Source organism: Phoxinus phoxinus (genome assembly GCF_949152265.1).
Source record: "Phoxinus phoxinus genome assembly, chromosome: 8".
NCBI lineage: Eukaryota > Metazoa > Chordata > Actinopteri > Cypriniformes > Leuciscidae > Phoxinus > Phoxinus phoxinus.
The window spans coordinates 19,486,670-19,513,640 of NC_136883.1; the positions used below are offsets into that span (position 1 = coordinate 19,486,670).

At 41.4% G+C, this 26,971-nt stretch overlaps 1 protein-coding gene across 2 annotated transcripts; it reads left to right on the plus strand.

Moving 5' to 3' along the window:
* Positions 1-15,622: 15,622 nt before the first annotated feature.
* On the plus strand, positions 15,623-25,171 carry LOC307002775 (extracellular calcium-sensing receptor-like). 2 transcript variants are annotated; one of them, XM_079620687.1, is made up of 8 exons: positions 15,623-15,703; positions 15,900-16,046; positions 21,107-21,213; positions 21,296-21,461; positions 21,814-22,105; positions 22,319-23,146; positions 23,630-23,753; positions 23,843-25,171. In XM_079620687.1, the coding sequence occupies exons 3-8, from the start codon at positions 21,156-21,158 to the stop codon at positions 24,754-24,756; spliced, it is 2,382 nt and encodes a 793-aa protein (XP_079476813.1). In that variant the 5' UTR covers positions 15,623-15,703; positions 15,900-16,046; positions 21,107-21,155; the 3' UTR covers positions 24,757-25,171. The 2 variants fall into 2 exon arrangements, with proteins under 2 accessions (XP_079476813.1, XP_079476814.1); XM_079620688.1 differs by lacking the exons at positions 15,623-15,703; positions 15,900-16,046; positions 21,107-21,213 and having other exon boundaries at positions 21,336-21,461; positions 21,942-22,105.
* Positions 25,172-26,971: the final 1,800 nt, after the last annotated feature.

A 26,971-nucleotide genomic window follows, 5' to 3' on the forward strand; every position in this document is an offset into this window, starting at 1 on the left:
GAGGGGTTTTTGGGGCCCTTGAGATGTTTTGACATGCCCTGACATTTTTGCTTATTTCAGCTACTTACAAACATACCTTTGGCCAACTCATAATTATGCTGTATTCAGCACAAACTCTGCTACAATAATATGTGAGCAAAATGGAAGTTACATGTTTGCATTTTATAGAAAAAAAATATTATGCGTGGTTAGTAAGTTTTGGGGGAAAAAATTGTCACTGCAATGAGCCCATATAACTCATACTGAATAGTTTGGCACAAGACTTTTGAGTTACCATTCTTGTAGGCTAAAATGTTTACTACAAAATGATGTGAAAATCATTCTGATCACTCTTTCACAAAACAACAATATAACAATTTAAACTTTGTAAGTCAGTTTTTGTGCCAGCACTGCTTTATGCGTAGGGGTGTTGATGGCCATGAATATGAATGAGGGGAGACAATAGACACTCCCCCAATGGCTAATGCCCCATCACGGTGATGTGAGGCAGAGAGGAGAATCTGAGAATAAGAAGAGATTCAAAGGTTTTGTTTTTCAATCTGTTTTTATTGTAATTCCTCTAGGTGGATGAACTAAATGTTGTGCCTCACAAGACCACAGTGCTACCGTACATATATAAACACATAGTACCAGTCAAACGTTTGGACATATTACCATTTTTAATATTTTTGGAAGATGGCTGCATTTATTTGATCAAAAATACAGAAACAACAGTAATATTGTGAAATATTATTACAATTTAAAATAATGATTTTCTATTTTAATATACTTTAAAATATAATTTATTTATTTCATCAAAGCTGAATTTTCAGCATCCTTACTCCAGTCTTCAGTGTCACATGATCCTTCAGAAATCATTCTGATATCATGATTTGATAATCAGGTATTATCAATGTTGGAAACCGTTGTGCTGCTTAATATTTTTTTATAACCTGTGATACTTTTTTCAGGATTCACGGATTAAAAAGAAAAGCATTTATTCAAAATATATTTTTTTCCTAACAATATAACTTAACACATCCTTTCAAAAAAAGAAAGAAAGGTAGTGTATACTGTTACAAACAGACTCATGGGCGAATGTGAGTCAACAGAGCTCAGTTGCTTTCCAGTTTCCCGTGCGGGCAGGAATCGCGCATTCTGTGCAACCATGTCAACATCAGTCTCGGTTTTCCATGACAGGGTGGACTTGGACCTTGGCTCTCTTCGGGACAGGTGCTTGGACATGTTCATTGTCACATCTGTTGATAACACAATCAAATAAACTGTATTATCATTATCAATCACTAATGGCCATGGATAAAAAAAAAGACAACAGTTTGTCATTTCACACAAGAATAGGTAGGCCCTACTTGTATATTATGACGATGTAAACACAATTACATTTCAACAGTAAAATCGTACTCAGTTACTGGCGTAACCTCGGTTCTCTCTAGGAGAGGAAACGAGTACTGCGTCGAAGACGCTACGGGAAAGATATTTCTTTTTCGAGATTGAAGCCTAAAAATGAATCCTTAATTTTGTAAATATTGTAAAACGCTTTTCTGTAGCATACAACCTTAGGCGGAGCAAATCGCGCGCCCATTGGCTGCTCCGCCAGAAAAGCACAGCCTATGCGAGGCCAGTGACGCTGACCAATGAGGGCGCTTCGCGCCCTTCCGCGTCATCTCCCGCCGAAACGGGCATGGTCTAGGCCTATAAATACAAGCATAGCTGTCTCCCACTCTGATTTTCGTCACTGAAGCGACGCAGCATGGGCACGCACGGCCTGAGACGCAGTACTCGTTCCCTCTCCTAGAGAGAACCGAGGTTACGTCAGTAACCGAGTACGTTCTCTTACGTAGAGTTCTCTCCTACTGCGTCGAAGACGCTACGGGAACCCCTGTAACACGCCGTGCGTGCTCTTGGACCGACACAGACACCCACGGGCGCGCACGCCCTGGTATACAAGCGCCTACACCAAGAATGTATAGGGAGAGCGGCTAAAAATTAGCATCATCCCCTTATAGTAGTGCCTCTAAGGGCATAATAACATATATATGATACTAGATATATATGAGGGGTAATAGCATGCTCATGGGACACATTGTCAGTGAGTGATGCTTAAAACATTGGAGTGACCTGGGCCGCAGCGCGGGGCAGGAACACTATACATAGTCTTCTAGACCGAGAGCAGTTTAGCCTGCAACGCAGGAACCTCTAGGTTATAGAACCTTATAAATGTAGACGGGGAGGCCCAGCCTGCCGCCATACATATATCTTGTAACGAGATTCCGCTATACCAAGCCCACGAAGAGGCCATGCCTCTCGTAGAATGTGCTCTAATGCCCAGAGGGCATTCCAAACCTCTAGATGCGTAGGCTAGCGTCAATCGAGATAGACTCTGTTTCGTCACAGCTCGCCCTTTAGAGCGCCCACTGAACGAAACAAAGAGCTGCTCCGACTGTCGAAAAACAGCGGAGCGGGACACATAAGCTCTTAATGCCCTGACCGGGCAAAGAGAGCTATTTCCGTCCTCAGAGGCCGGCCGAGCCGACAGGGAGATGACCTGAGCCCTGAACGGTGTGTTGAGGGACTTAGGTACGTACCCATGCTTCGGTTTCAACACGACTACAGAGTCGTTGGGCCCGAACTCCATACAAGAGGCTCTAACTGAGAGCACTTGCAAATCCCCCACACGCTTCACTGAAGCGAGAGCCAAAAGAAACACGGTCTTGAAAGACAGGTGCTTCATGTCAACTGAGTGAATAGGCTCGAAAGGGGCCCCTTTCATAGCGTTCAACACCGTAGAAAGGTCCCAAACGGGGACTGAAGGAGGCCTTGGAGGATTTAACCTCCTGGCTCCTCTAAGGAAACGGACCACCAGGTCGTTTCTGCCCAGTGAATGGCCGAGCGTTGGATTAACGAACGCTGATATGGGTTGATATGATATGAGTTGATATGATACGTTCATATGGCTGATATGATACGTTCGCGCTCTTCGAAAAGAATTCCGGGCAGTGAGCGTTTTCCTGGTTTGCAAACAGGTCTATTTCCGCTCTGCCGAACTTTTTCCACAGCAGACGCACTGTCTGTGTGTGTAGGGACCACTCTCCTGTAGGAACGTTGTTCCGTGAGAGTCTGTCTGGGCCTACGTTCAGGTGGCCCGGCACATGCATTGCTCTCAGCGAGCGCAGGTTGTGCTGGGCCCATACCAGTATGCGTTCCGTCAACCTGAAGAGGTTCCGAGATCTCACGCCACCCTGGCGGTTTATGTAGGCTACTACCGACGTGTTGTCCGAACGGACCAGGACGTGGTGCCCTTTTATCCGGGGACAAAAACGCCTCAGCGCAAAGTCCACCGCCATCATTTCCAGGCAGTTTATGTGCGGTAGTTCGACTCGTTCTGCCCACTGGCCAAAGAACGGTCTGCCGTCGAGCAGCGCTCCCCAGCCCGAGGTGGACGCGTCCGTGGACACCACCTTCAGGCTCGAGGAAGTCCCCAGGCTTACACCTGACCGGTACCAGTCTGACGCTCTCCATGGTGTCAGGGCTGAAATGCATTCCTGATTGACCTTGAGGCGATAGCGACCGTGAACCCATGCTCGGCGCGGTACGCGCACTCTCAGCCAGAACTGCAGTGGGCGCATGCGCAGCAGGCCCAGTTGTAGTACTGTTGAGGCTGAGGCCATGAGGCCTAGCATTTTCTGAAATCTCTTGAGCGGCACTATATGGCCGCTGCGGAAGGATTTCGCCATTTGCAGGGTGTTTCGCCTGCGCTGTGATGACAGCCGTGCTGTCATAGACAGCGAGTTCAGATCCAGTCCTAAAAAGGAGATCCTTTGACTGGGAAACAGTGAACTTTTCTCCCAATTGACTCTCAGACCGAAGCACTCGAGGTGATTGAGTATTAGTGTCTTGTGGCGAGCGAGCTCTGAAGACGATTGAGCCAGAATCAGCCAATCGTCCAAATAGTTCAGAATTCGAACGCCCTGGAGTCTCAGGGGTGCCAGCGCCGCGTCCATGCACACTGTAAATGTACGAGGTGCTAGGGATAGGCCGAATGGCAGGACTGTGTACTGATATGCCCGGCCCGGCCCTGACGTGACGCAATTTGTATGTGAAAATACGCGTCTTTCAGATCTATTGCCATAAACCAGTCTCCTCGGCGAATCTGCGCGAGGATCTTTCTGGTCGTGAGCATTCTGAACTTTCGCTTTGTTAGCGCTTTGTTCAGATGCCTCAGATCTAAAATGGGTCTGAGACCCCCGTCTTTTTTCGGTACCAGGAAATATCTGCTGTACAGACCCCCTTCGCTCTGAGCTTGAGATAAAGGCTCTATGGCCCCTTTGCTCAATAGCTTCGCTATTTCGGCTCGAAGTAGATGTGCTACTTCTGCTTTCACCGTGGTTTCGACTCTCCCCTTGTAACGGGGAGGGCGTCGATGAAACTGTAGCGAATAGCCTCTTTTTATAGTCTCTAGCACCCATTCTGAGACCCCGGGAAGTCTTTCCCATGCATCTGCACGCGTGACTAGGGGTTGAATGTAATCTGGGCCCTGGTCGCGAAATGGCGGCGACACGAGAGCAACCGTGTGCTGTAACATGGACGCCGTGGCGTCTGAGGCGGGGGGCATGTTTAACACAGTATGCATCCCGCGCGCGCTCGGCTCTCTGAGTTTGAGAGAGAGCGCGCGGGGCGAGCCCCGTAGGGCTCGTTATATTTGTGAATAAATGTGGGCGCGTGGTAGCGGGTACATTTATAACACCGGTAATACTGTGTTTGTGAACTGACTGACTAATACTGTGTTTGTGAACTGACTGACCGTTCGTTAGTTTCGTTTTTACAGAAACCGCGGAACGTGCAGTGTGTAGTGGTTGTGGGCACTGGGCAGTGGGCACGCTCACTACATGTAAAGCACAACCGACATGAGTCGATTTTATGTGTGCAAACCCTGTGTTGAACGGGGCTGTGCTTGTGTGAATGAATGGGCACTGGGTGGGCATTGCAGTTACACACATTACACCATCGACCGTGGCCGGAACACCAGAAATTAAACTCTTTTTTAGATTTATCTGGGTCGCCGTGAAAACGGCGTTTGTGTGCAGGCAAACAGGCTTTACGGCCGGTTTGTTGGCTGCTGAATACACTGGTACAAACACGGAACTTAGGGCTGTATAAGCGGGAATCTTTGGTGGAAGTCCGGCAGCAGCGGTACCCGAACACCGTCTTTTTCCTAGCAGGGCTAGGATGGCGCCGAGGCCTCAGGCTTGAGTGAGATCTTGGGCCGAGGACCACGCGGTGCCGGGCGGCGTCCGGCGGAGCGAGACCGTGGTCTCTCTCGGGCCTGTTGCTGCTGGGCTGGCGTGGCGGGCGCGGGGCGCTGCTGAGTTCGGGCAGGCGGCTGTTTAGGGCGGCCTGTTGCGGAACTGGAGCGCTTTGGCAGGAAATGTCTTCTGTACCTCGGCGAATCGGTCTGCGAAGTCCTTCACGGACGATCCGAAGAGGCCAGTCGCTGAAACGGGAGCATCGAGGAACGCAGAGCGCTCTGACTCCGCCATTTCAGAGAGAGTCCCATAATCCTGCCGATGGCGTGTGCAGCGGACTTTGTAGCGCGAAGAGCTAGGTCCGTGGCGCTACGCAAGTCCGGAACATTGATCGCGCCTGGGCCTTCCTCGTCTAGCTTGCGGAGGAGGTTGGCCTGGTGGATTTGAAGCACCGCCATGGTGTGCAGCGCCGATGCAGCTTGTCCGGTGGCGGAGTACACGCGGCCGTTCGAAGCTGATGACGTGCGGCAAGCTTTGGATGGTAGGACTCCCTTAGCCCGCCGTCCAGCAGAGGGTGGGCAAAGGTGAGTCGCTACAGCCTCCTCGACCGGAGGGAGAGCATGGTAGCCTCTGTCTCGAGCACCGTCCACAACGGAGAATGCTGGCGAGGCAGAGGTACGTACCCTGGCTGAAAATGGCGCCTTCCACGATTTCGCCACCTCTTCGTGAAGCTCAGGAAGAAACGGGGCGTGTCTGGAGGGGGGCGAAGCGCGGTCTCCAGAGAGGAAGCATCCATCCAGCCGGTTGAAAGCAGGCTCTTCGGGCGTCGACCAATCGAGGCCGAGGCTCGACACGGCCTGTGTGAGCAGACGCATCAGCTCTGCCTCGATGCTGATCTTCCCTCCTCGGCGTTCCAGAACAGCGGGGGAGGGGAGGTCCACGGAGCTCGCCCATCCCTCGCTCCCCGAAGCGAGAAGTGAACAGCAGTCGTCATCCCCCTCAGATACGGCTTGCTGGTCGTCTTCCATGACGGATAAGGCGGCGGGCTGCGGCCGTTGTCCGTCGGAGAGCGACTCCAATGAAGCAGTGAGAGGAGCTAGCGGCGGCGGTGGCGAGCTCCTCGTGGAGGGAGGTTCCGGGACCCGCTGAGCGCGGCGCTTTTTACGGCGCGGCGCTACAGGGGGTGGGTGAGCAGCTTCTGCGAATGATGCAAGGCGAGTCCGCAGAGTCGCGATGGGCATCATGTCACAGTGATGGCAGCCGCCATCACCGAGAGCGATAGCTGCATGTTCCTCGCCCAAGCAGGAAACACACAGCACGTGGTGGTCCCCGTCGATGAGCACGGCTCAGCAGGAGCCGCAGGAATCACGAGGCATCTTTAGAAAGACACTCGTTTTGCTCTTTCTGTGAGAAACAATGTGTGACGCAGTAGGCGAACACACACACAAAACACACACAAAGTGAAAGGATATTCCACGCCGGAGAAGCGCAGCAGGGAACGGCGGCTGAAGGCGGCGGCTTCAGATAAAGGGCTCGTCCTGCTGAGGTGCTTGTTCCAAACGGCTGTGGCGGCTCGAATCCAGTCCTCCTACGATGCGTGTTGCTTCGTGAAGAATAGAAAATCAGAGTGGGAGACAGCTATGCTTGTATTTATAGGCCTAGACCACGCCCGTTTCGGCGGGAGATGACGCGGAAGGGCGCGAAGCGCCCTCATTGGTCAGCGTCACTGGCCTCGCATAGGCTGTGCTTTTCTGGCGGAGCAGCCAATGGGCGCGCGATTTGCTCCGCCTAAGGTTGTATGCTACAGAAAAGCGTTTTACAATATTTACAAAATTAAGGATTCATTTTTAGGCTTCAATCTCGAAAAAGAAATATCTTTCCCGTAGCGTCTTCGACGCAGTAGGAGAGAACTCTACGTAAGAGAACAGGTCTTCTCTTCTCACAAGACAGCAGCAGATCACTGAGTGTAACCTCTCTTTCACAGGATGACGGGGATGGGCCAAAGAACCAGAACCTCTTCAAACCCCTTTCCATTTACGATATTAAAAGGCCTAATGTCTTTACAGCAAAAGCTGACACACTTCTCTGTCACAGTTTGTTTCACCTTTGCAGGGATGGGTTTTGATGCTGTAACAAACGATGTGATTGCAGGTTGGTCCTGGGCAATGGCAGGTGTTGAACAGCTTCGGTCAGCATGCCTTATCAGCGACGAATTCCCTGTCGTTTTGCTGTCGTACTTTAATAGAATTTCGCATCTTTTGCATTTCACATAACCCACTGGCTCATTATTTTCATTATGCACATGGTCAAAAGTTTTCCACACCTCAGACTTTGCTTTTTTTGCCGGTGCAACCAAAATATAATCGCCAGAGACCAGCCTCCGTTTCACCTCCTCAGCATCCATTTTCGCGCTAATCGAAACGCATCACCTGACCGCTCATTTACCGCGCAACCCGGCGCGCAAGCCCGAGCCCGGCCCGAGCCCGTCTAAAATTATTTAAATTAAGACCGAACCCGACCGAACCCATCGGGTTCGGGCAAAGATCTTCAGCTCTAGAAGAGCCTCTCCTCAATATCATTAACTCATCTTTATCTTTAGGTCATGTTCCAAAAACATTTAAACTGGCAGTTATAAAACCACTCATTAAGAAACCACAATTAGACCCACATAATCTAGCAAATTATAGACCTATTTCAAATCTTCCATTTATGTCTAAAATATTAGAAAAAGTTGTGTCCGCTCAACTAAGCTCTTTTTTGCAAGAAAATGACATCTATGAAAAGTTTCCGTCTGGATTCAGGCCGCACCATAGCACTGAAACTGCGCTCGTTAAAATCACTAATGGTTTACTTTTAGCTTCGGACCAAGGCTGTATCTCAATACTAGTTTTACTTGATCTTAGTGCTGCGTTCGATACTATAGATCACACAATACTCTTAGATTGACTACAAATTTATACTGGCGTTCAAGGACAAGCATTAAGCTGGTTCAGATCATACTTATCTGACCGCTACCATTTTGTCTATTTAAATGGAGAAAAATCGATCATAACTTCAGTAAACTATGGAGTGCCGCAGGGATCTGTGCTAGGCCCTCTATTATTCTCAATATATATGCTGCCACTTGGAAATATTATAAGGAAACATGGAATTAGTTTCCATTGCTATGCTGATGACACTCAAATATATATTTCATCACGGCCGGATGAAAACGCTAAATTATCAAAAGTGTGTTTTAAGAGTGTTATCAAGAGTGTGTTAAAGATATAAAAGATTGGATGACACGTAATTTTCTTTTATTAAATCCAGACATGACAGAGGTACTACTTATCGGTTAAAAAAAACGCCCACAAAACCTCTCACAATACAACTTTAACATAGTAGGATGTCCTTCTACTTTATCCTCTACAGTAAAAGACCTGGGTGTCATACTAGGCTGCAACCTGTCTTTTAAAAATCATATTTCATATGTTACAAAAACTGCCTTTTTCCACCTTAGAAACATTGCTAAGCTACGTAATATGCTATCAGTTTCTGATGCAGAAAAGTTAGTTCATGCATTCATGACCTCGAGAGACTAAATTAGGCCTACTGTAATGCTCTATTAGCTGGTTGTCCTGCATCCTCAATAAACAAGCTACAGTTAGTCCAAAATGCAGCCGCTAGAGTTCTTACTAGATCAAGAAAATATGATCATATAACACCGATCTTATCATCACTACATTGGTTACCTATAAAGTTCCTAAAGACTTATAAAGCCCTAAACGGCTTAGCTCCAGTCTATTTAACGGATCTTCTATCGCCCTATAATCCATCCTATTATTATTATTATTTTTATTATAATCCATCGCGCTCTTTAAAGTGTGTATGTCAGGTTAAATTTTTTTTTTAGATATATTAAATAAGGTTTAGATGTCTGAGTGAAAATGTAATTATCATTAAAATTATTACTGTAACTGCCCTACAATAAGCTTTATAGCCATTTCTGTCAAGATCATATTTTTAAAACGCAGCTGAGCTGTGACGTCATATGAGGGAGACGTGCCAACAAAGTTCTATTCAAGTATGGAGAGTTTTGAGTCTGAGGAGATGCAAAATCCCCCTCAAACCTATACGATGGCCCACAGCCATACAATTTTGAGCCTCCCAGGCGGGAGACAGATGAGGAGCCAAACAGAAATGTAAATAATTAATATCGAAGAAACATAAATATCTGGTGTGAAGAAGAACCAGTGGAGAGTTGGTCAGGTGTCTGGTAAGTATAGGCGTAACGGTATGTATTCGTATTGAACCGAAACGGTACGGGTGTCACGGTTCAGTGCATGAATATACACGGAGACTACACAGTATAAAAATAAATTAAACTTGCGCGCAAATTAATTAATGCGGAACTACTGTTAGATACGCGGGTTATTTAGGGACACCTAATCTGTAGCTCCGCCTTAGCTCTGAAGCTCTGTGGCTATAATGAACAGGCTGCGATCGATGTCAATATTGCAATGCTGGAATATGTTGGTTGGTGTGTGTGTGTGTGTGTGTGTGTGTGTGTGTGTGTGTGTGTGTGAGAGAGAGAGAGGGAGAGGGAGAGAGAGGGGCGCGATCGACGTGCTTCTACTACAGTAGCATACACCGTAGGCACCGCATCAGCTGCCAGTCTCACTCGGGTTTTAAATCCCATTTTATAACTCATGAGATCTCCAACCGCGTAGTCCTTCTCAGTGAAATGGGCACCGAAGCAGCACTGAAGTCGGCGCGTTTGGTCCGAACAAAGTTGACCCAGGCACGGAACACAGTGGACTCTGTGACCGGTTTTAATGCTGTTTTTGCACCCAGCACAAACTCAGTAATTCACCATCGTGAAAATACGCCTGCGTATACTAACGACCTAACTTAAATAACTAAATAAATGTCCTAATCACTAATTCTCTCGCTCTATCACTCGTGCAATTATCAACACAGCTCAGCGAGCTGGGGTGACGTCTCCCTCATATGACGTCAAACGATTCGTTTGGAATGAGGAGCAGTTTTAAGGGAGGACTGAAAATAACTAACTTTTTCATCTTATATTCTGCCTTTAGGAATCGAAAAACATAAAAAACAATACATTAACTTGTCAAACGTGTATTTCCCCTCACTATTTTGTGTTAATCAAAATAAAAAAATTAACCTGACATACACACTTTAAGATCACTAAATTTGAGGCTTTTGGTTATACCTAGGATATCTAGGTCCACCAAAGGAGGGAGAGCATTTTCACATTTAGCTCCAAAACTCTGGAATGGCCTTCCTGATACTGTTCGTTGCTCAGACTCGCTCTCCCAGTTCAAAACTAGACTAAAGACGCATCTCTTCAGCCAGGCATTCATATACATGTTTTAATCTTACAGTTAAATCCGGCCTCTAGTTCATAACCGCCAGAAGAGAACTGGCCCCTGACTTGTTTTCTCCATTAGGTAACCTGATGGAGTTTTAGGTCACCATTAGGTAACCTGATGGAGTTTTAGGTCACCATTAGGTCACCTGATGGAGTTTTTTGTTTCCTTGCCACTGTTGCCTTTGGCTTGCTCAGTTGGGGATATTCAATTTAATTAATTAATGAATAATACTATTGATTAGCATTACCAAACATGGACGTTTTATTATTATTTTAATTAATACTGTGAAGCTGCTTTGATACAATCTGTATTGTGAAAAGCGCTATACAAATATTCTTGACTTGACTTAAATGTGTGCAATCGTATAAATACATGGGGACGATAATAGACTCAAAACTCACATTTGAAACTAACTGTGAATTTATGTGTAAAAAAGGGGATCAGCGCCTGTTCTGTTTGAGGAAACTGAGTCGCTTTCACATTGAAAAATCCATCATGACCCTCTTTTACCTCGCTTTTATTGAATCAGTTTTACAAAATCAAAAAATCTACCTCTGGGTACAAATAAAGTAACTTGAACTTGAACTGTGAAATTTCACATCCAATAGCGTGAATTCTTTGTTTATACCACTTTTGGAAAAAGTTGGCAAAACTCTATCTCTGTCCTCCTATGCCACCGTTGTGCAGACTTCTGACATGTTGTGTTCGGTTGGCTATTTATCAATATTTTATGCTGAAGTAAGCCAGGTCAGACAGACATGATGACATACACTTTTTTTTCCTGAAACTTCCTACTCCCCCACTAGGGGGCGGTATTTAACCATATCACTACAGATTGTTTGCCCTGTGAGACACAGGGTACAATTTACATTAATATTATTTTCTCAATTCTGCATGTTTTCACTTATCTAGATCAACTTACTCCATCGATACTGTAACCACTATAAAAAAAAAAACACCGCTGTAAATCTTTGCATAGGCCTATAGCCTAACAGTAGCCTACTTCAAATAGTTACTTATTTATACCTACTTAAATTGAGCACATAAATAATAATATTTGCTATAGGCCTAGATCGACATAATAATATCTGTTTTAGTAGAATCACTTTTTCACTTGTCACTTTTCAGTACTGCAGGTTTTTAAATTATTGTCTTATTTGTCGCTTTCGGAACTGTGTCTTACTAAAATACAGTGAATTATCATTATGTAGAGTAGTGTAAAATCCCGAGTTTGTTTCTATTCACCAATCCTAATGGAAAATTGAAGTAGCATAAATTGATGATGTAAAATGATGCAGCCCTGCATGACATTCGGAAAATATTGTCTACTATCAGCCTAATAGGCTATCTCTCCTTGCAATGCTAGTAATTTAATGCAGTCATGATCATTGCTCACTTAAAGTGCCATTGACTTATCTGCTGGGTAAATTAATAAATATAATTTAGCTAAATCTAAAACATCGTATGATTTATATCAGCAACATATTTCTTTATATCGCCCAGCTCTAAAACTGCTCAATATTAATGCTTAGGCCTATATTACTTTTTGTAAAGCTGCTATAAAACGATGTGAATTGAGCGCTATACAATTTTTTTTTACTTGACTTCACTTGATATAGACCTAGATATCGTGGCCACGAATTAAGAATTCGTTCCCCAGATTTAGCAGCACGTATAGGCTATATTACACGGCGGTCTGCATTGAAGGGATTGTTTGTTGTACAGTAACTTCATTTAACTTATTATTTCGTATTAACTGTTTAACTCGTATTAAGTTAATAAAAACATTATTTAATTGATCGTTACTGAAATCGCCATGCATAGTAGCCACGGCCAAACTGCGTAGAAGATTATTCATAAACTCGCAGTCTCGCACATAAAGGAATGCGCATGCTCATGCCTCAAGTGTCTACTCCAATAAGATTGCTGTATTATAAACCAATGAAATTGTTGGTGGGCGGAGAAGTGTCGCCCCGCCCCATCGTCCAGACTGCACTCTGGGGTTACTCGCTCATTCGTGAACGACCCATCATTACTCTCGATCAGTTCAAGTACAAAAAAACAAAGTCTCTCCATTTCAGAAGCAAAAAATAAATAAAATCAACCAATTCCACGAATCAAAGTCTTTTGAGTCTAAAAAACAAAAGAAAATGGGAAATATCCTACCAGTTGATGGTTTAAAATTACGGTTCAAATGGGAAACGGGTCCAGGAGCACTGGTCAGCTCGTCGTTTATGCACATTTAATAGCATCCACTTGACTAGGCAGACGATTCATCTCCAAATGATTATTTATGGCACAAAACAGGATACACTTGCCGATCACGTTCACATAGGAAAAAAAACAGAGAACAAGAAAACCCAGCCTTGCAAAACACAAACGTACAATAACTAATTTCTGATTGAACATTTCTATAACAAATCATATACATGCGCATCTCAAATGACATATTAACGTTAATCCAACTTTTCGACAGTTGTTTAACACATCGACACTTAAAAATCACTCATTGTCTCAACTCATGATACAATGAGTTGATAACATTACACGAGGTAGCTTTAGCCCACGGCTAACTAACGTGCTCGAGCTGTGAGCTACTCCTCTCTGTCACTCACCAAAACGAGATTGCATCACATATTAACTTAAAGAATATTATTCAACACATATCAACAGTCTAGGATCCTCTTAAAGGAGAACTCCGGTCAATTTTAACATTGAGCTCAATTTTTAGTAAATTTGGAGTGCTGTCAATACAGAGAACAACGACAAAAATCGGTGTTGCCTACACCGTGTTATCCTCTTTTTAAAATGTGCACCCTATTGACTTCAATGGGGTCTAATTTTGAACCTGCTTTTATCCTCTTAACATCCTTATGTTAAGAGATTGTGTGTGAACAGACCACACAATTGATTTCGGTGCATACCTAACCTGAACTATCTGTTTTATAATTTAAAACCTACACCTGGAGAAGATTAAATAAAAGATGACTGTAATGCTGAACATTACATGACTAGTGGACAAAGTTTACAAAGATCTTGAATCTGCGCAAAGTACGCCCAAAGATGTTGAATGAATATATAAATATTTATACCATGGTCTGGGTGAATACTCGATTCTGATTGGCTGCAGGGTGTCCGTTAAAAAGTGATAGAGGACACCTAAATAAACTGTCAGGCGTAACCAAGGAAACCAAGTTATTGTTTGTAACTTGTAACTTTAGATTTCGATTGTAAAACTAATTAAAATATAAACTAATGTTTTAAAAATGTGTTATTTGGCAAGTGACCATGGTATAAGCGGGTTAATGCCCTTCGAGGTATCCATTGTCAGGTTTTAATGGACTTCGGCGGAGGCAACCGGTTCACACCTCGCCGTCGTCCATTAAAACCTGACAATGGACACCTCGTCGGGCATTAACCCTTACGTAATGTATAGATAATCTTATATACTGGTAATGTGGTTTAAGAGGTACATTGTCCTAATGAATTCTCCTTTCTTTTTGCAGGTCTAATCAGTCAGCCCCAGTGAAGCCACACATGTACCAATGTAAAAGAAGAATTGTGAATAATAAAATGTAATAATAATGTTTTGTGTCCGATGTTTATTTCCAGCTGGGTTGAGTACAAAAGCAGGTCTTAATGTATATCATTTTTATTTCAGGTGCATGTTCTTCATTCTTTGCTAAACAAAACCTGAGCTGTAAGCTATTGAAAAGTTGGTGTGCAGTTTATATCAATTGTGTATAATTGTAGTAATAATTCAAATTAATTTATTAAAAACTATAATTAATGTCCTAATTATTAATAGCTAAAAGCATGTAACCATTAAACATACAAATCTTAACCAATACAATCTGTACTGGAAACCATTAAATATGTGCAAATCAAGACCAATACAAATTTGTAATGAAACCAACAGGACCAATACAACACTGTAATGGAAACCATTAAATATGTGCAAATCAAGACCAATACAAATTTGTAATGAAACCATCAGGACCAATACAAAACTGTAATGGAAACCATTAAATATGTGCAAATCAAGACCAATACAAATTTGTAATGAAACCATCAGGACCAATACAAAACTGTAATGGAAACCATTAAATATGTGCAAATCAAGACCAATACAAATTTGTAATGGAAACCTATACAAACCAATAGATCCTAATGGAATATGGCCCAAAACACACTACGTAATGGACACCATTTCGTAATGGTTTTAATGGTTAACAGCTGATGGTTTGTAATGGTTTTGTAGTGGAATCCATTAAAATTTCTGTAATGGTTTCTATTGTTTTTTTCAGCAGCGGTTGCATCTCAGACGGAGAACGGCTGCATTTTCAAGAGCGAATTGATCCCACAGAGGATACAAGTTCGAGTAAGTTGTTTAGTGTTTATATAATTCTTTTTCTGATTATATAGAACTCATGTGAATTTTCAGACTATATTTTGCTTAGTTTTGGTTAGCTTTTGACATCTTACAGGAAATATTGCCTTACAATATCCCTAACATTCGTATATGGTCGTGTTTCAATGTGATATTACTCTCTAAACATATTTGTATTATATTTCAATCCGTTTTGATTAGCTTATGACACTGATTATCATGCTAAAAATACTGACTTTTGCAAATATCTGCTTAGGTGTAAATATGATGTCGTGCAAATATATTTCAGCATACGGTAAAATGTGATACTGTCTAAATACTAGACATTATATTTTTATATATAAATGTTCGGTTTTGGTTAGCCTATGACACACGCTAAAATATTGCCACAGATGATTGTGAATGCAGGTGTAAATGTTTGAAATGCTCTAAATGCGTGCGCAGATAATGGCCATCAACAGCTCGCGGTGACGCATCTATGGCCCATAAATAGATATTTCTCCGTCCTATGGCCCATCAACAGATATATAGACTACATGCATTGAGCGTCCATACCCATTAATCGCCCATCTTTGGATAATGTATGCTAACACAGTTGTTTTTATTTTTTTAGGAATGTGTTTGCATCACACTCTCCTTCTGCAGCACAGCAGAGGGACACGCAGGTTTCGTTCAGTTCTCAATCGAGAATGATGGTAAGTGCACAGACGTAATATTTTACTGATGAAATGTAATTGTGTTTACAATATACATAATATACTCGTCATAATATACAAGTAGGGCCTACCTATTCTTGTGTGAAATTACAAAATCGGTTGTCTTTTTCTTAATCCATGGCCATAGTGATTGATAACGATAATAATACAGTTTCTTTGATTGTGTTATCAACAGATGTGACAATGAACATGTCCAAGCACCGGTCCCGAAGAGAGCCATGGCAAACAAGCAACAGGTCCAAGTCCACCCTGTCATGGAAAACCGAGACTGATGTGGACATGGTTGCACAGACTGCGTGATTCCTGCCCGGGAAACTGGACCGCAAGTGACCTCTGTTTACTCACATTCGCCCATGAGTCTGTTTGTAACAGTATACACTACCTTTCTTTCTTTTTTTTAAGGGATGTGTCTAATCCTAATCACATTCTTTGCTGTCCCAAATTAATTGATATAAGTACCAGTGTAGAACACTATATAGAAACTGTGTCTATTCCTCGTTTAGTGAGGCCAAACAATAAATCTACTGCAGGATCTAAGAAAAATCTAATTGTGATTAAACCAGAAAATCTCAATATTAGTGAACAAAAACAATTTCTAAAGCTAGGTCTTCTAAACATTAGATCGCTTACACCTAAGGCGGTTATTGTAAATGAAATGGTCACTGATAATACCTTCGATGTACTCTGCCTTACTGAAACCTGGCTTAAACCAAATGATTATTTCGGTCTTAATGAGTCCACTCCACCAGGATACGGTTATAAGCATGAGCCCCGTCTGATTGGTCGTGGCGGCGGTGCTGCAACAATCTATAGAGATATTCTTAATGTTACTCAGAAAACAGGCCACAGGTCACTGAACATTACATGGTAACTTGCATACTACGTACGGCTGAAATGTGCCATGTTGCGCCGCGTTATCGACCAGGCAGAACAATCCTTCCAACTACTATAGATAGATTCTTGAATAGCTTACCTGATCTATCTCCGCTCCTCAGTGAACCCAAACTAACAGATGAGCTAGAGGAAATGACTAGCAGTATGAGCACCATTTTCTCTAGTACATTAGAAATTGTTGCACCAATTAGATTAAAAAAGGTTAGAGAGAAAACTAAAGCACCATGGTACAACAGTGCTACGCATGTTATCAAGAGAGAAACTCGTAACTTAGAGCGCAAATGGAAACAAACTAATTTAGAGGTCTTTAGAATCGCGTGGAAAGACAGTATGTCACATTATAAAAAGGCTCTAAAAGCAGCCAGGGCTGAGCATCTCCGCAAACTAATAGAAAATAACCAAAACAATCCAAGGTTTTTATTTAACACTGTGGCTAGATTAACAAATAAACAGACATCACCTGAACAAAATATTCCGTTACATTTTAATAGTAATGATTTCATGAATTTCTTCACTGAGAAAATAGAAAGCATCAGAAACACAATTGTAAATGTACAATCTTTGACAGCGTCTTATGATTCAGCCTCAATTATCGCCCCTCAAGAACAACTACAGCGCTTTACAACTATAGGACAGGAAGAGCTAAATAAACTTATTACTGCATCTAAACCAACAACATGTTTATTAGATCCAATACCCACTAAACTACTGAAAGAAGTGTTACCTGTAGTGGAAGAGCCTCTTCTCAATATTATTAACTCGTCTCTATCTTTAGGACATGTTCCAAAAACATTCAAGCTGGCAGTTATAAAACCTCTTATTAAGAAACCACAATTAGATCCAAATAACCTAGCAAACTACAGACCCATTTCAAATCTTCCATTTATGTCTAAAATACTAGAAAAAGTTGTGTCCGCTCAACTGTGCTCTTTCTTGCAAGAAAACGATATCTATGAAAAGTTTCAGTCTGGATTCAGGCCACATCATAGCACAGAAACTGCGCTGGTTAAAATTACAAATTATTTACTTTTAGCTTCTGACCAAGGCTGTATCTCAATACTAGTTTTACTCGATCTTAGTGCTGCGTTTGACACTATAGATCATAAAATACTCTTAGATCGACTTCAAAATTACACTGGTGTTCAGGGACAGGCATTAAGCTGGTTTAGATCGTACCTATCAGACCGTTACCATTTTGTCCATTTAAATGGGGAAAAATCAAAGATAATTCAACTGTGCTCTCCTCTCAGTTATTCACCATCAAGTCATCAACCCCCACATGTGTACGTTTATTGCTCACTATCTAAATTTTTACTGTAGATGCAATTTACTGCATGTCACTTTGTCATTAACGATCACTTGAATACACAGCTACAAGTTATCGCGCTAAATCGCGTCTTCCTGCTGTGATCCCTCGTTGATTGGCTGAAAGTGCGTGCTCGCCGGTGACGTCAACACCAACGCCAGCTGACTCTGCGCTGCACGTGTGTGTGTGTTGTAATGTCATGATGACCGATTTTATGCACTACATGCACACTTTAGTTTAGTTTTTTAACCAATTATACTTTAAAATGTAGATGTTTGAAAACCGCCGAACTGACCCCAAACCAGCCCAAATTTTGTCCACCCGCCCAAACCCTTTTTTACCCGCACAAACCCTTTTTTACCCGCACAATCAAATTCAAAACCGCCCAATTGGGCGGGAACCCGCCCAATCTGGCAACACTGTGCTCCTTTCACTGCGTGATGTCAGTGCAGTTATAGATATGTCCCCAAATGAGTATTTGTCTTATATTTCTATCATATTATGTTGTTATATTAGAATATCACGAGCAAGAGTGCCGTTTTCCTGTGCACAATTGCAAATGTGCTATATATTTTATACAACAGTTAAATTAACAATAAAGTTAACATTGTGTGTTATACTGTCAATATTGTTTGTTTCCCCCTTTATTTCGCCGACGAGAATTTCATAATGAAACTGTAGTCCAACAGACAGCGATGTTTTTTTAAAAACTGAAATCCGCGTTTTGAACGAATCATTTGATTCAATGAACAATCACTTTTTTTGAATGAATCGGCCGTTTGAACAAATCGGTTGAATAAATGACTCCAACAACTCGCTTATTAAGACAGTGACTTACTGCCACCTACTGGCGGGTTTAGTTTCATATTTAAAGTACCCTTTAATTAAAATGTTAAAATTATAAATAATTTCATATTTAAATATTGAAAAGCTTTATTTATGCAATTGCAAATTAAGTGTAAATGTAGTAGGCCTAATGTCAGTTCGGATGGCGTTTCTGTGTCACCTCTGCACTGTAAGGATGGATTTTAATTTAATTATTTAATTTGACAGTGGTACTGTGTTATTCTAATAGAATTTAATTTGAATGTTAGAATTTGACATAAAAGGTGATGCATACCTCTATCAGTCAGTATAGTCTGAGATTTTAGGATTTAAATATGAATACAGTGCTTCTTTTAGGTTAGCCAACATTAGCCTTTGTAATCCACACAAAATCCATGCCATACTGCATAGGTAGAACTTGCCTTTTCGTAATAACTAATGGTTGTGGCTAGAAAGGAACGTAGCTAGCTAACGTTAGCTCTTGCTAACGACAGAGTGAAACAACAAAGCAACCGACAGAATGAAAAAACACACAGTCATGACACATGCAGCATTGACACACAAGACGACAGTCAAACGACAAGGACAGATGACAGGAGTAAGTTGAGTGCACAAAGACAAAAGTTGAGTCGTGGGCAATCACATCGACAGTGAACAGACACATAGACATGGAAGATGACACATAGCATAGACAGACAGACATAGACAGTGAACAGACACATAGCATAGACAGACAGACATAGACAGTGAACAGACACATAGCATAGACAGACAGACAGACAGTGAACAGACACATAAACATGGAAGACGACACATAGCATAGACAGACAGCATGTCAACATAATTTCGGCACAAATGGAACCCCATATAGTAGTTCTATACAGGTGTCGCTGGGGAAGGTGGAGGGTTTCTGAAAGCACACTGAAGACAATAACAGCAAACAGTGCCAAGTATTTGAATGTTTGAGCAGCAAGCTCATTGGCCGCTGATTCTACAGCAACAATCAGCTGTGCTATGTAGATAATGACATGATTGCTACCAATCAATTAAAGACCTATCAGCCTGCACCATTCAGATTTTCATGCCAGAACTATATAATTTTCTTCCAAATTTATTTTAGGCTTTATATTTATTTTTACACCAGACATTTCATGCGCATTTGCGGTCTTGTGGACTTACATGCACATTATTTTATGTCTTTGAACCATAAACTGAATAAATGTATAAACTGAACCACTCCACAATCCTAAACCAATGCACAATTCTCTTCTAATAAAGATGACATTGTATACTGAGAATATTGATGGCTCAGTGATGAATTGCTTACACTCCTCTATTGTCAGTCATTTTGAACAAAGACGTATGTTAAATGTACGGGGAGAGAATTGTTGCATTATTCCAAATAAATAGATTGAGATCCACAAATAAATGTAAAGAGTTCCACAAAAAAGAATACAATTCACAAATAAATAAAATTAGATTTGCAAATAATTTTTTTTACTAATGTGTTTTGTCACAAACACAACTCTGCCTGTCATTCATTTGTGAATCACTTTCTGTGCATTTGTGAATCGCTTTCTGTACATTTGTGAATCACTTTCTGTACATTTGTGAATCGCTTTCTGTACATTTGTGAATCACTTTCTGTTCATTTGTAGATCCTTACACTTGTGCAGATTAATGAGTAGATTGCTCTCTAAAAACTCTAGTGAAAGAGTCATTTACATAAAACTCAGGCTATTATGTTGAATCACATCGATAGATATCAGTGCAGTGTCTGATGTTGTTAGCTGACAATGACTAGGTGCCCCTTTTGAAGAACGATATTGAAGTATTTGAAGTACTATTACTTAATAATCTTTTGAGTCATTTGAGAGTTAATTTAACGTAAGTTAGCTGACCAACACTTGATTTATACAAACTGTACAAACGATGTTCTTTCTGTATCACTTTGTTTTTTGTTTTGTTTTTTACACATGTAGCTACCATGAAATATGCATTTGATAATCATTCAATTTGATAAATAACATTACCATCTGATAGCATCACTATCATTTGGTTGTGCCACAGAATGTTTTTGTCAAGGCAGATTTCTATTTGTAGTCTATTGCTCAGCAGTAAAAATAGTAGTCAAAGTGACATGCATGACTGACATCTAGAGGAATTCTGAGAGAAAACACTTAAGTAAAAGACAAGGACAAGTAAATGTATTGATTCTTATCCTTTGGCTATAAAACCAATTATTTCTCAGCTCAACATCTTTAAATAAGCCTTTATGCAATCTCCCTGATCAGCAATATTGTGCATGCAATGTCCATTAATCCATCAATGCTCTTTTCTTGCCTTGCCTTTGTTAGGAGGGATGAGAGGGTGACGTTCTGATTTCCATGGACACCAACTTGACACATGCTAATTTCAAGCAACACCCCATACAACCTTCATCATAAATTAGTGTGCCAAGTGGGTGAGTGGATCAGAAAGAGAGAGAGAGATGTGGATCACTCTGTATATTTCTCTTTACCTGTCCTTTAAATGTATCTCTGCAGATTCCATCCTCAGATCTGGTACCTGTCAGCTCCAGGGACACTTCAAATTGAATGGAATGTACCAGGATGGAGATGTTATACTTGGAGGCCTGTTTCATGTTCACTTTTTCACAGTGTTCCCAGATCTGAGCTTTAGAATGGAACCGGAAAGACCATACTGTGAAAAGTGAGTCAGACTGACTTCATAACTATAAAAGTATAGAACGATTTAAAATGATTAATAATAATTAGATTAATGAGAGGAAAAAGAAGTAGTAGTGGAAGAAGAAATAAGATTGTTGTGTTCCCCTTACCCTCTTTTACCAAATATGTGCAAATTATGTGTTTGACAACAGTAATGCAGCCTTGGACAAAAATCTGTATTGAGAATGCTGTATATCTACCAAGTGTGCATAATAGGAAGGATCCTGAAGTGATGTGTGAACTTTGATGTATTTGCTTTGTATTAATACTGGTATTAATTTGACTTGTGGTTATTAATATCTTTAATAATCATTATTATTATTTAATTATTTTAGATTTAATATGGAAGGCTTTCAGCATGCACAGACCATGGCTTTTGCAATAGATGAGATTAATAAGAATCCCAACCTACTGCCTAACATCACTCTTGGTTACCATCTTTATGACAACTGTGTGATGCTAGGAATGGCGTTCCGGGCTGCCATATCCCTGGCTAGTGGGACAGAGGAGTCCTTCTCCAACCTAAACTGCACTGGCCCTCCTCCGGTGGTTGGGATTGTGGGGGATGCAAGTTCAACTCCTTCCATTGCGATTTCTAGTGTTCTGGGACTGTTTCGAGTACCAATAGTAAGATGGGATGACAAAAAGTAAAAATAAACTGTATACATTAACACTTTTCAGTGTTTTTTTGTTTTTTTTGTCAGCTTGTAGCCTTCCAGAAGTTTTTTTCTCGCTCATATGAATAATATATAAAACATCTAAATTACAAAAAAAAAATCTGATCGTCACTCTATTTTTCGGTCTCATGCTCTCTTCTCTCTCTCCATCTCCCCTAATAAGGTCAGTCACTACGCCACCTGCTCCTGTTTGAGTGACAGGAAAAAGTACCCCTCTTTCTTCAGAACAATCCCCAGTGATGCCTTCCAGGTGCGGGCTATGGTTCAGATCTTGAGGCATTTTGGATGGACCTGGGTTGGTCTTCTCTACAGTGATGATGACTATGGCAGCAATGCTGCTCAGTCCTTTCAGCAGGAAATGCAGCGGTTTGGACATTGTGTTGCTTTTTCTGAAATCCTGCCCAATGATCACAACCCCAGAGATATTCAGCGTATAATGGGAGTGATTCAGGCCTCTACAGCAAGAGTTGTGGTTGTTTTTGCTCTTTCATCCTTTCTTATACCTTTGATGGATGAGGTGGTGTTGCAGAACATGACAGACAGGCAGTGGATTGCAAGTGAAGCTTGGGCCACCTCTCTTGAATACCACACTCCACGTTTCCTGCCCTTCCTGGCAGGCACACTGGGCATTGCTATCAGACGTGGAGAGATTCAGGGGCTTCATGACTATCTGCTACGTCTCCGTCCCAGCAATGATCCAAGAAATAATATGTTGAGGATCTTCTGGGAGAACATGTTTGAGTGTAGTTTTGAAACTAGGGGTAAACAGACAGATGGAGAGCAATTTAAAAAGTTGTGTACAGGACAAGAGGATCTAACCACCACGGACACATCATACACTGATGTTTCAGGATTGAGGGCATCTTATAATGTCTATAAGGCAGTTTATGCCCTGGCACATGCGCTTCATGATCTGATGCAGTGTCAGAAATGGAAAGGACCTTTCAGTGGGAACAGATGTGCCGATATAATCAACCTGAAACCCTGGCAGGTAAGAACCAAAGGTATAGTGCAGATTCTCTCTAGGCATATAGAATAGGTGTAAAATGTGTACTCTACATTAATTCAATTTCAAGTTAAACATAAAACCTGTACTTTCTACAAACTGCACAGCTTGTTCACTACCTCCAGAAAGCAAATTTCACGACTGGCTTTGGGGATCATGTGTCATTTGATAAGAATGGCGATGCTCTAGCCATCTATGATGTGTTGAACTGGCACCCAAGCTCTGATGGGTCAATAACGATCCACAAGATCGGTGTAGTAAATGAAGGGGCAGCAACAGGGATGGTGCTTACATTGGATGAAGCAGCAATTTACTGGAACTTTGAGACAAAAAAAGTAACTAACATAGCAAGTTAATGTCATACTTTTTGCAGATATGTAGTTTGAATGGTGTTCAGAGCAATTTCATTTGTCATTATCTAAAAGAGATGACAAACACATGATTAGTAACAGATGGTGTCTCTTTCAGCCCCAACGGTCTGTTTGCAGTGAGAGCTGCCCCCCAGGGACCCGGCGAGCCACAAGGAAGGGCTTTCCTGTTTGCTGTTTTGACTGCCTGCCATGCGGAGATGGAGAGATTTCTAATGCAACAGGTACATCATATTCCAAATTTTTTATATAACGTGAAAGGGGAATTTTCTCTTTATGCTTTTTTTCTTTAATTTTTGTGTCTTTATGACAGATGCTATTGAGTGCACTGTGTGTCCAGATGACTTCTGGTCCAATCCATATAATGATCAATGTGTCCCCAAAGAAGTTGAGTTTCTATCCTATGAGGAACCTCTGGGCATCTCTCTGATCACTGCATCTCTGTTTGGCTCCTGTTTCTGTGCTCTTGTGATGGTCATTTTTGCTCTTCACCGTAACACTCCCATAGTACGTGCCAACAATTCAGAGCTCAGCTTCCTGCTGCTGTTGTCACTCAAACTGTGTTTCCTGTGTGTTCTGCTATTCATTGGTCGGCCGGAGCTGTGGACATGTCAGTTAAGACATGCTGTGTTTGGCATAAGCTTTGTCCTGTGCATCTCCAGCATCCTGGTCAAGACTATGGTGGTAATAGCGGTGTTCAAGTCCTCTCGACCAGAAGGCAAAGGAGCTATGAAATGGTTTGGAGCAACTCAACAACGATGCACAGTTCTGATCCTAACAGCCCTCCAGATGGTGATATGTGCAGTCTGGCTATCAACTGCTTCTCCAACACCCCATAAAAATAACCAGTACACCCGCTCTAAAATAGTATATGAATGTGCTATTGGCTCAGTAGCTGGTTTTTCTATGTTGCTGGGATACATTGGACTGTTGGCAGCAGTAAGTTTCCTTTTAGCCTTCCTAGCGAGAAATCTTCCAGATAATTTTAATGAAGCAAAGTTCATTACTTTCAGCATGTTGATATTCTGTGCTGTGTGGATTGCATTTGTTCCAGCATATGTGAGCTCACCAGGGAAATATGCAGTGGCTGTGGAGATATTTGCTATTTTAGCTTCCAGTTTTGGAGTACTGGTAGCCATATTTGCTCCAAAGTGCTACATCATCCTTTTGCATCCAGAGAGAAACACTAAACAATCCATAATGGGAAGAGAGACACAAAACAAATAGTTATCCATTACTGTGATGTAAAAATGTAGACTCTAATTTGACAACTTATCGATTTAATTGTATTTTCATCTATGAACAAAGCCATTTTTTGCAATGCCTACTGTTTTGTAGTATTTCAATGATTAACATCCATTTGTTTGCTTTATTTGTCATATTGCCTTTTACATGTTGTGTCTGCTTCAGATGTTTACCCCCTTTACATGTTCAATCTTGCAAAATTGTTTTATTTAATAAATTAATGAGAAAAGAATGTTTGCAAGCTTGATTATAGAAAGTCAAAAATAAAAAAGTTTGTGACATGGGTCATTTAATTAATTTGTGTTCTTTCCTGTGAGAAATGTATCCTACCGTGGTATGTGTTAACCTGCTTGTAATCTAAAATATATACAGTTTATGAAGCATTTGCACTACAATCATAAGGGTGGTCTGCTTTGAAAGCAGACACTTGGCAGTTTATTGTCAGGTCAGAATTAATTATTGTCATAAAAAATAAATTGTTATAAAGTGCTTAAAAGAATTGCGAAGTTATTCGAATTTTCTTTTAATTAAATATATTTATGAAAATAAAATTTAAATTGGCTCTAAAACTCTTGAGTTTTATTAAATATATTTTAAGGCCATGACATGTGGTTTTATTAAGAGAATACTCTAAAATGCAAACTGATGTTTATTCACATCTTCTAAGTATCCAGTCAGACTTTTGTCTCTATTGTTTTCTGGTGCTGGTAATTATTATTATTTTGTCTCTTATACAGACAATACAACATAATCGCTCATGGTAACAGGGATATAAGGGCTAGCTAGCATGTTAGCTTAGCAGAGCATCAAAATACAACAATTTATCAGATTAAACCATGTATTTGCTCAAAACTCATTTTATAACATCAGTTGAGTGTGTTTGACATAACCTTCTGTGATCTGATGTGGATTCATATCATTAAATAAGACAGAAAATATATTTTTATAGTATAGGGAACAGGGCGTAAATGTAGAATATATGGTTACTAGGGGTGTCACGATTCTCCAAATCCTCGATTCGATTACATTTTCGATTCTAAGGTCACAGTTCGATTCGATTCTCGGTTTTTACTTTTTTTTTCTTTTTTTTTAAGCACAGGTTGCTATGCATTATTAGACCAAACTTTTATGCATAATATCTGACCTTTGTTCACAATGTAGGCTACCACTGTCAAATTTAAAAAATGTATTAAGAACATAATTTAACAATACTTATATCTTCAGTCAATTGGAAACTTAAGCAAAATAACCTGCGATCTAGTTTCTCTTTTGTAACTGCAGTCTTCTTCAGAGAAGATGACATTCAAGTTCACAACAAAACAAACAAACAAACAGACAAACAGTTTAACAGATACATCTATGCGTCGCGCAGAGCCACTTAAAATTTTAACACTTTATTCTCTGAGAGTGTACACACACACACACACACACCGGCGGCGCCATTCGGCGTCTGTCCGCGACGCCAGCAATGGCTCAAGACCTTGTTCAAAATTAATCCTGCCGCGCCAGAGAGCGCCATTCACATAGTTTTATATTACATTTATTTTAAATTAATAGATTTTATATACATTTATTTGTGTCAAATCGTCGTTATTACTTGCTGCAATATATATGTTTTACATTCATTTACAGAAATCAGCTGGTTGAATGAAAATTGCTGATGTTATCAGATTTTCAGGATACATTCAGTTAACGGACGCTCTCTGAGATAAAGTGCAGACTAAGCAACGTTGTACAGTAGCCTCATAACATAGACATGATCTTAATTCCATAATGTCCTTAAACATAATATTGCAGGCCATAAACATGAAAGTGCGCGTCCGGTGTTCGATACCTCGAGTTGTCACAGACGCGACGCGGCGCTTCTCCTCCGGTGTGTGCGATATGGCGATACCTCGAGTTGTCAAAGACGCGGCGCTTCTCCTCCGGTGTGTGCGATATGGCGATACCTCGAGTTGTCATAGACGCGGCGCTTCTCGTCGGGTGTGCGCCATCCAGAGGAGGTTGACTCGCAGCATTTCAACACGCGTGTTTTTTTCTGCTTGACAAGCCGACCGAACGTGACATGGGGGCGTGGCAGCATCGACGATTTTATTTTTTAATTCGATGATCGAAATTGTGACTTAATTTCGATCGATTTCGATTTAAAATCGAAATCGTGACACCCTTACTGTGTACTGATAAGCCTGACCCTCGA

Bases quoted from the DNA above. Each gene is read 5' to 3' on its own strand.
- LOC307002775 (XM_079620687.1), top strand. From the start codon at position 21,156: ATGCTAATTTCAAGCAACACCCCATACAACCTTCATCATAAATTAGTG. The intron at 21,462-21,813 runs GTGAGTCAGACT...TAATTATTTTAG, and splicing joins GAAAGACCATACTGTGAAAA to ATTTAATATGGAAGGCTTTC. The intron at 23,147-23,629 runs GTAAGAACCAAA...TGTCTCTTTCAG, and splicing joins TCAACCTGAAACCCTGGCAG to CCCCAACGGTCTGTTTGCAG.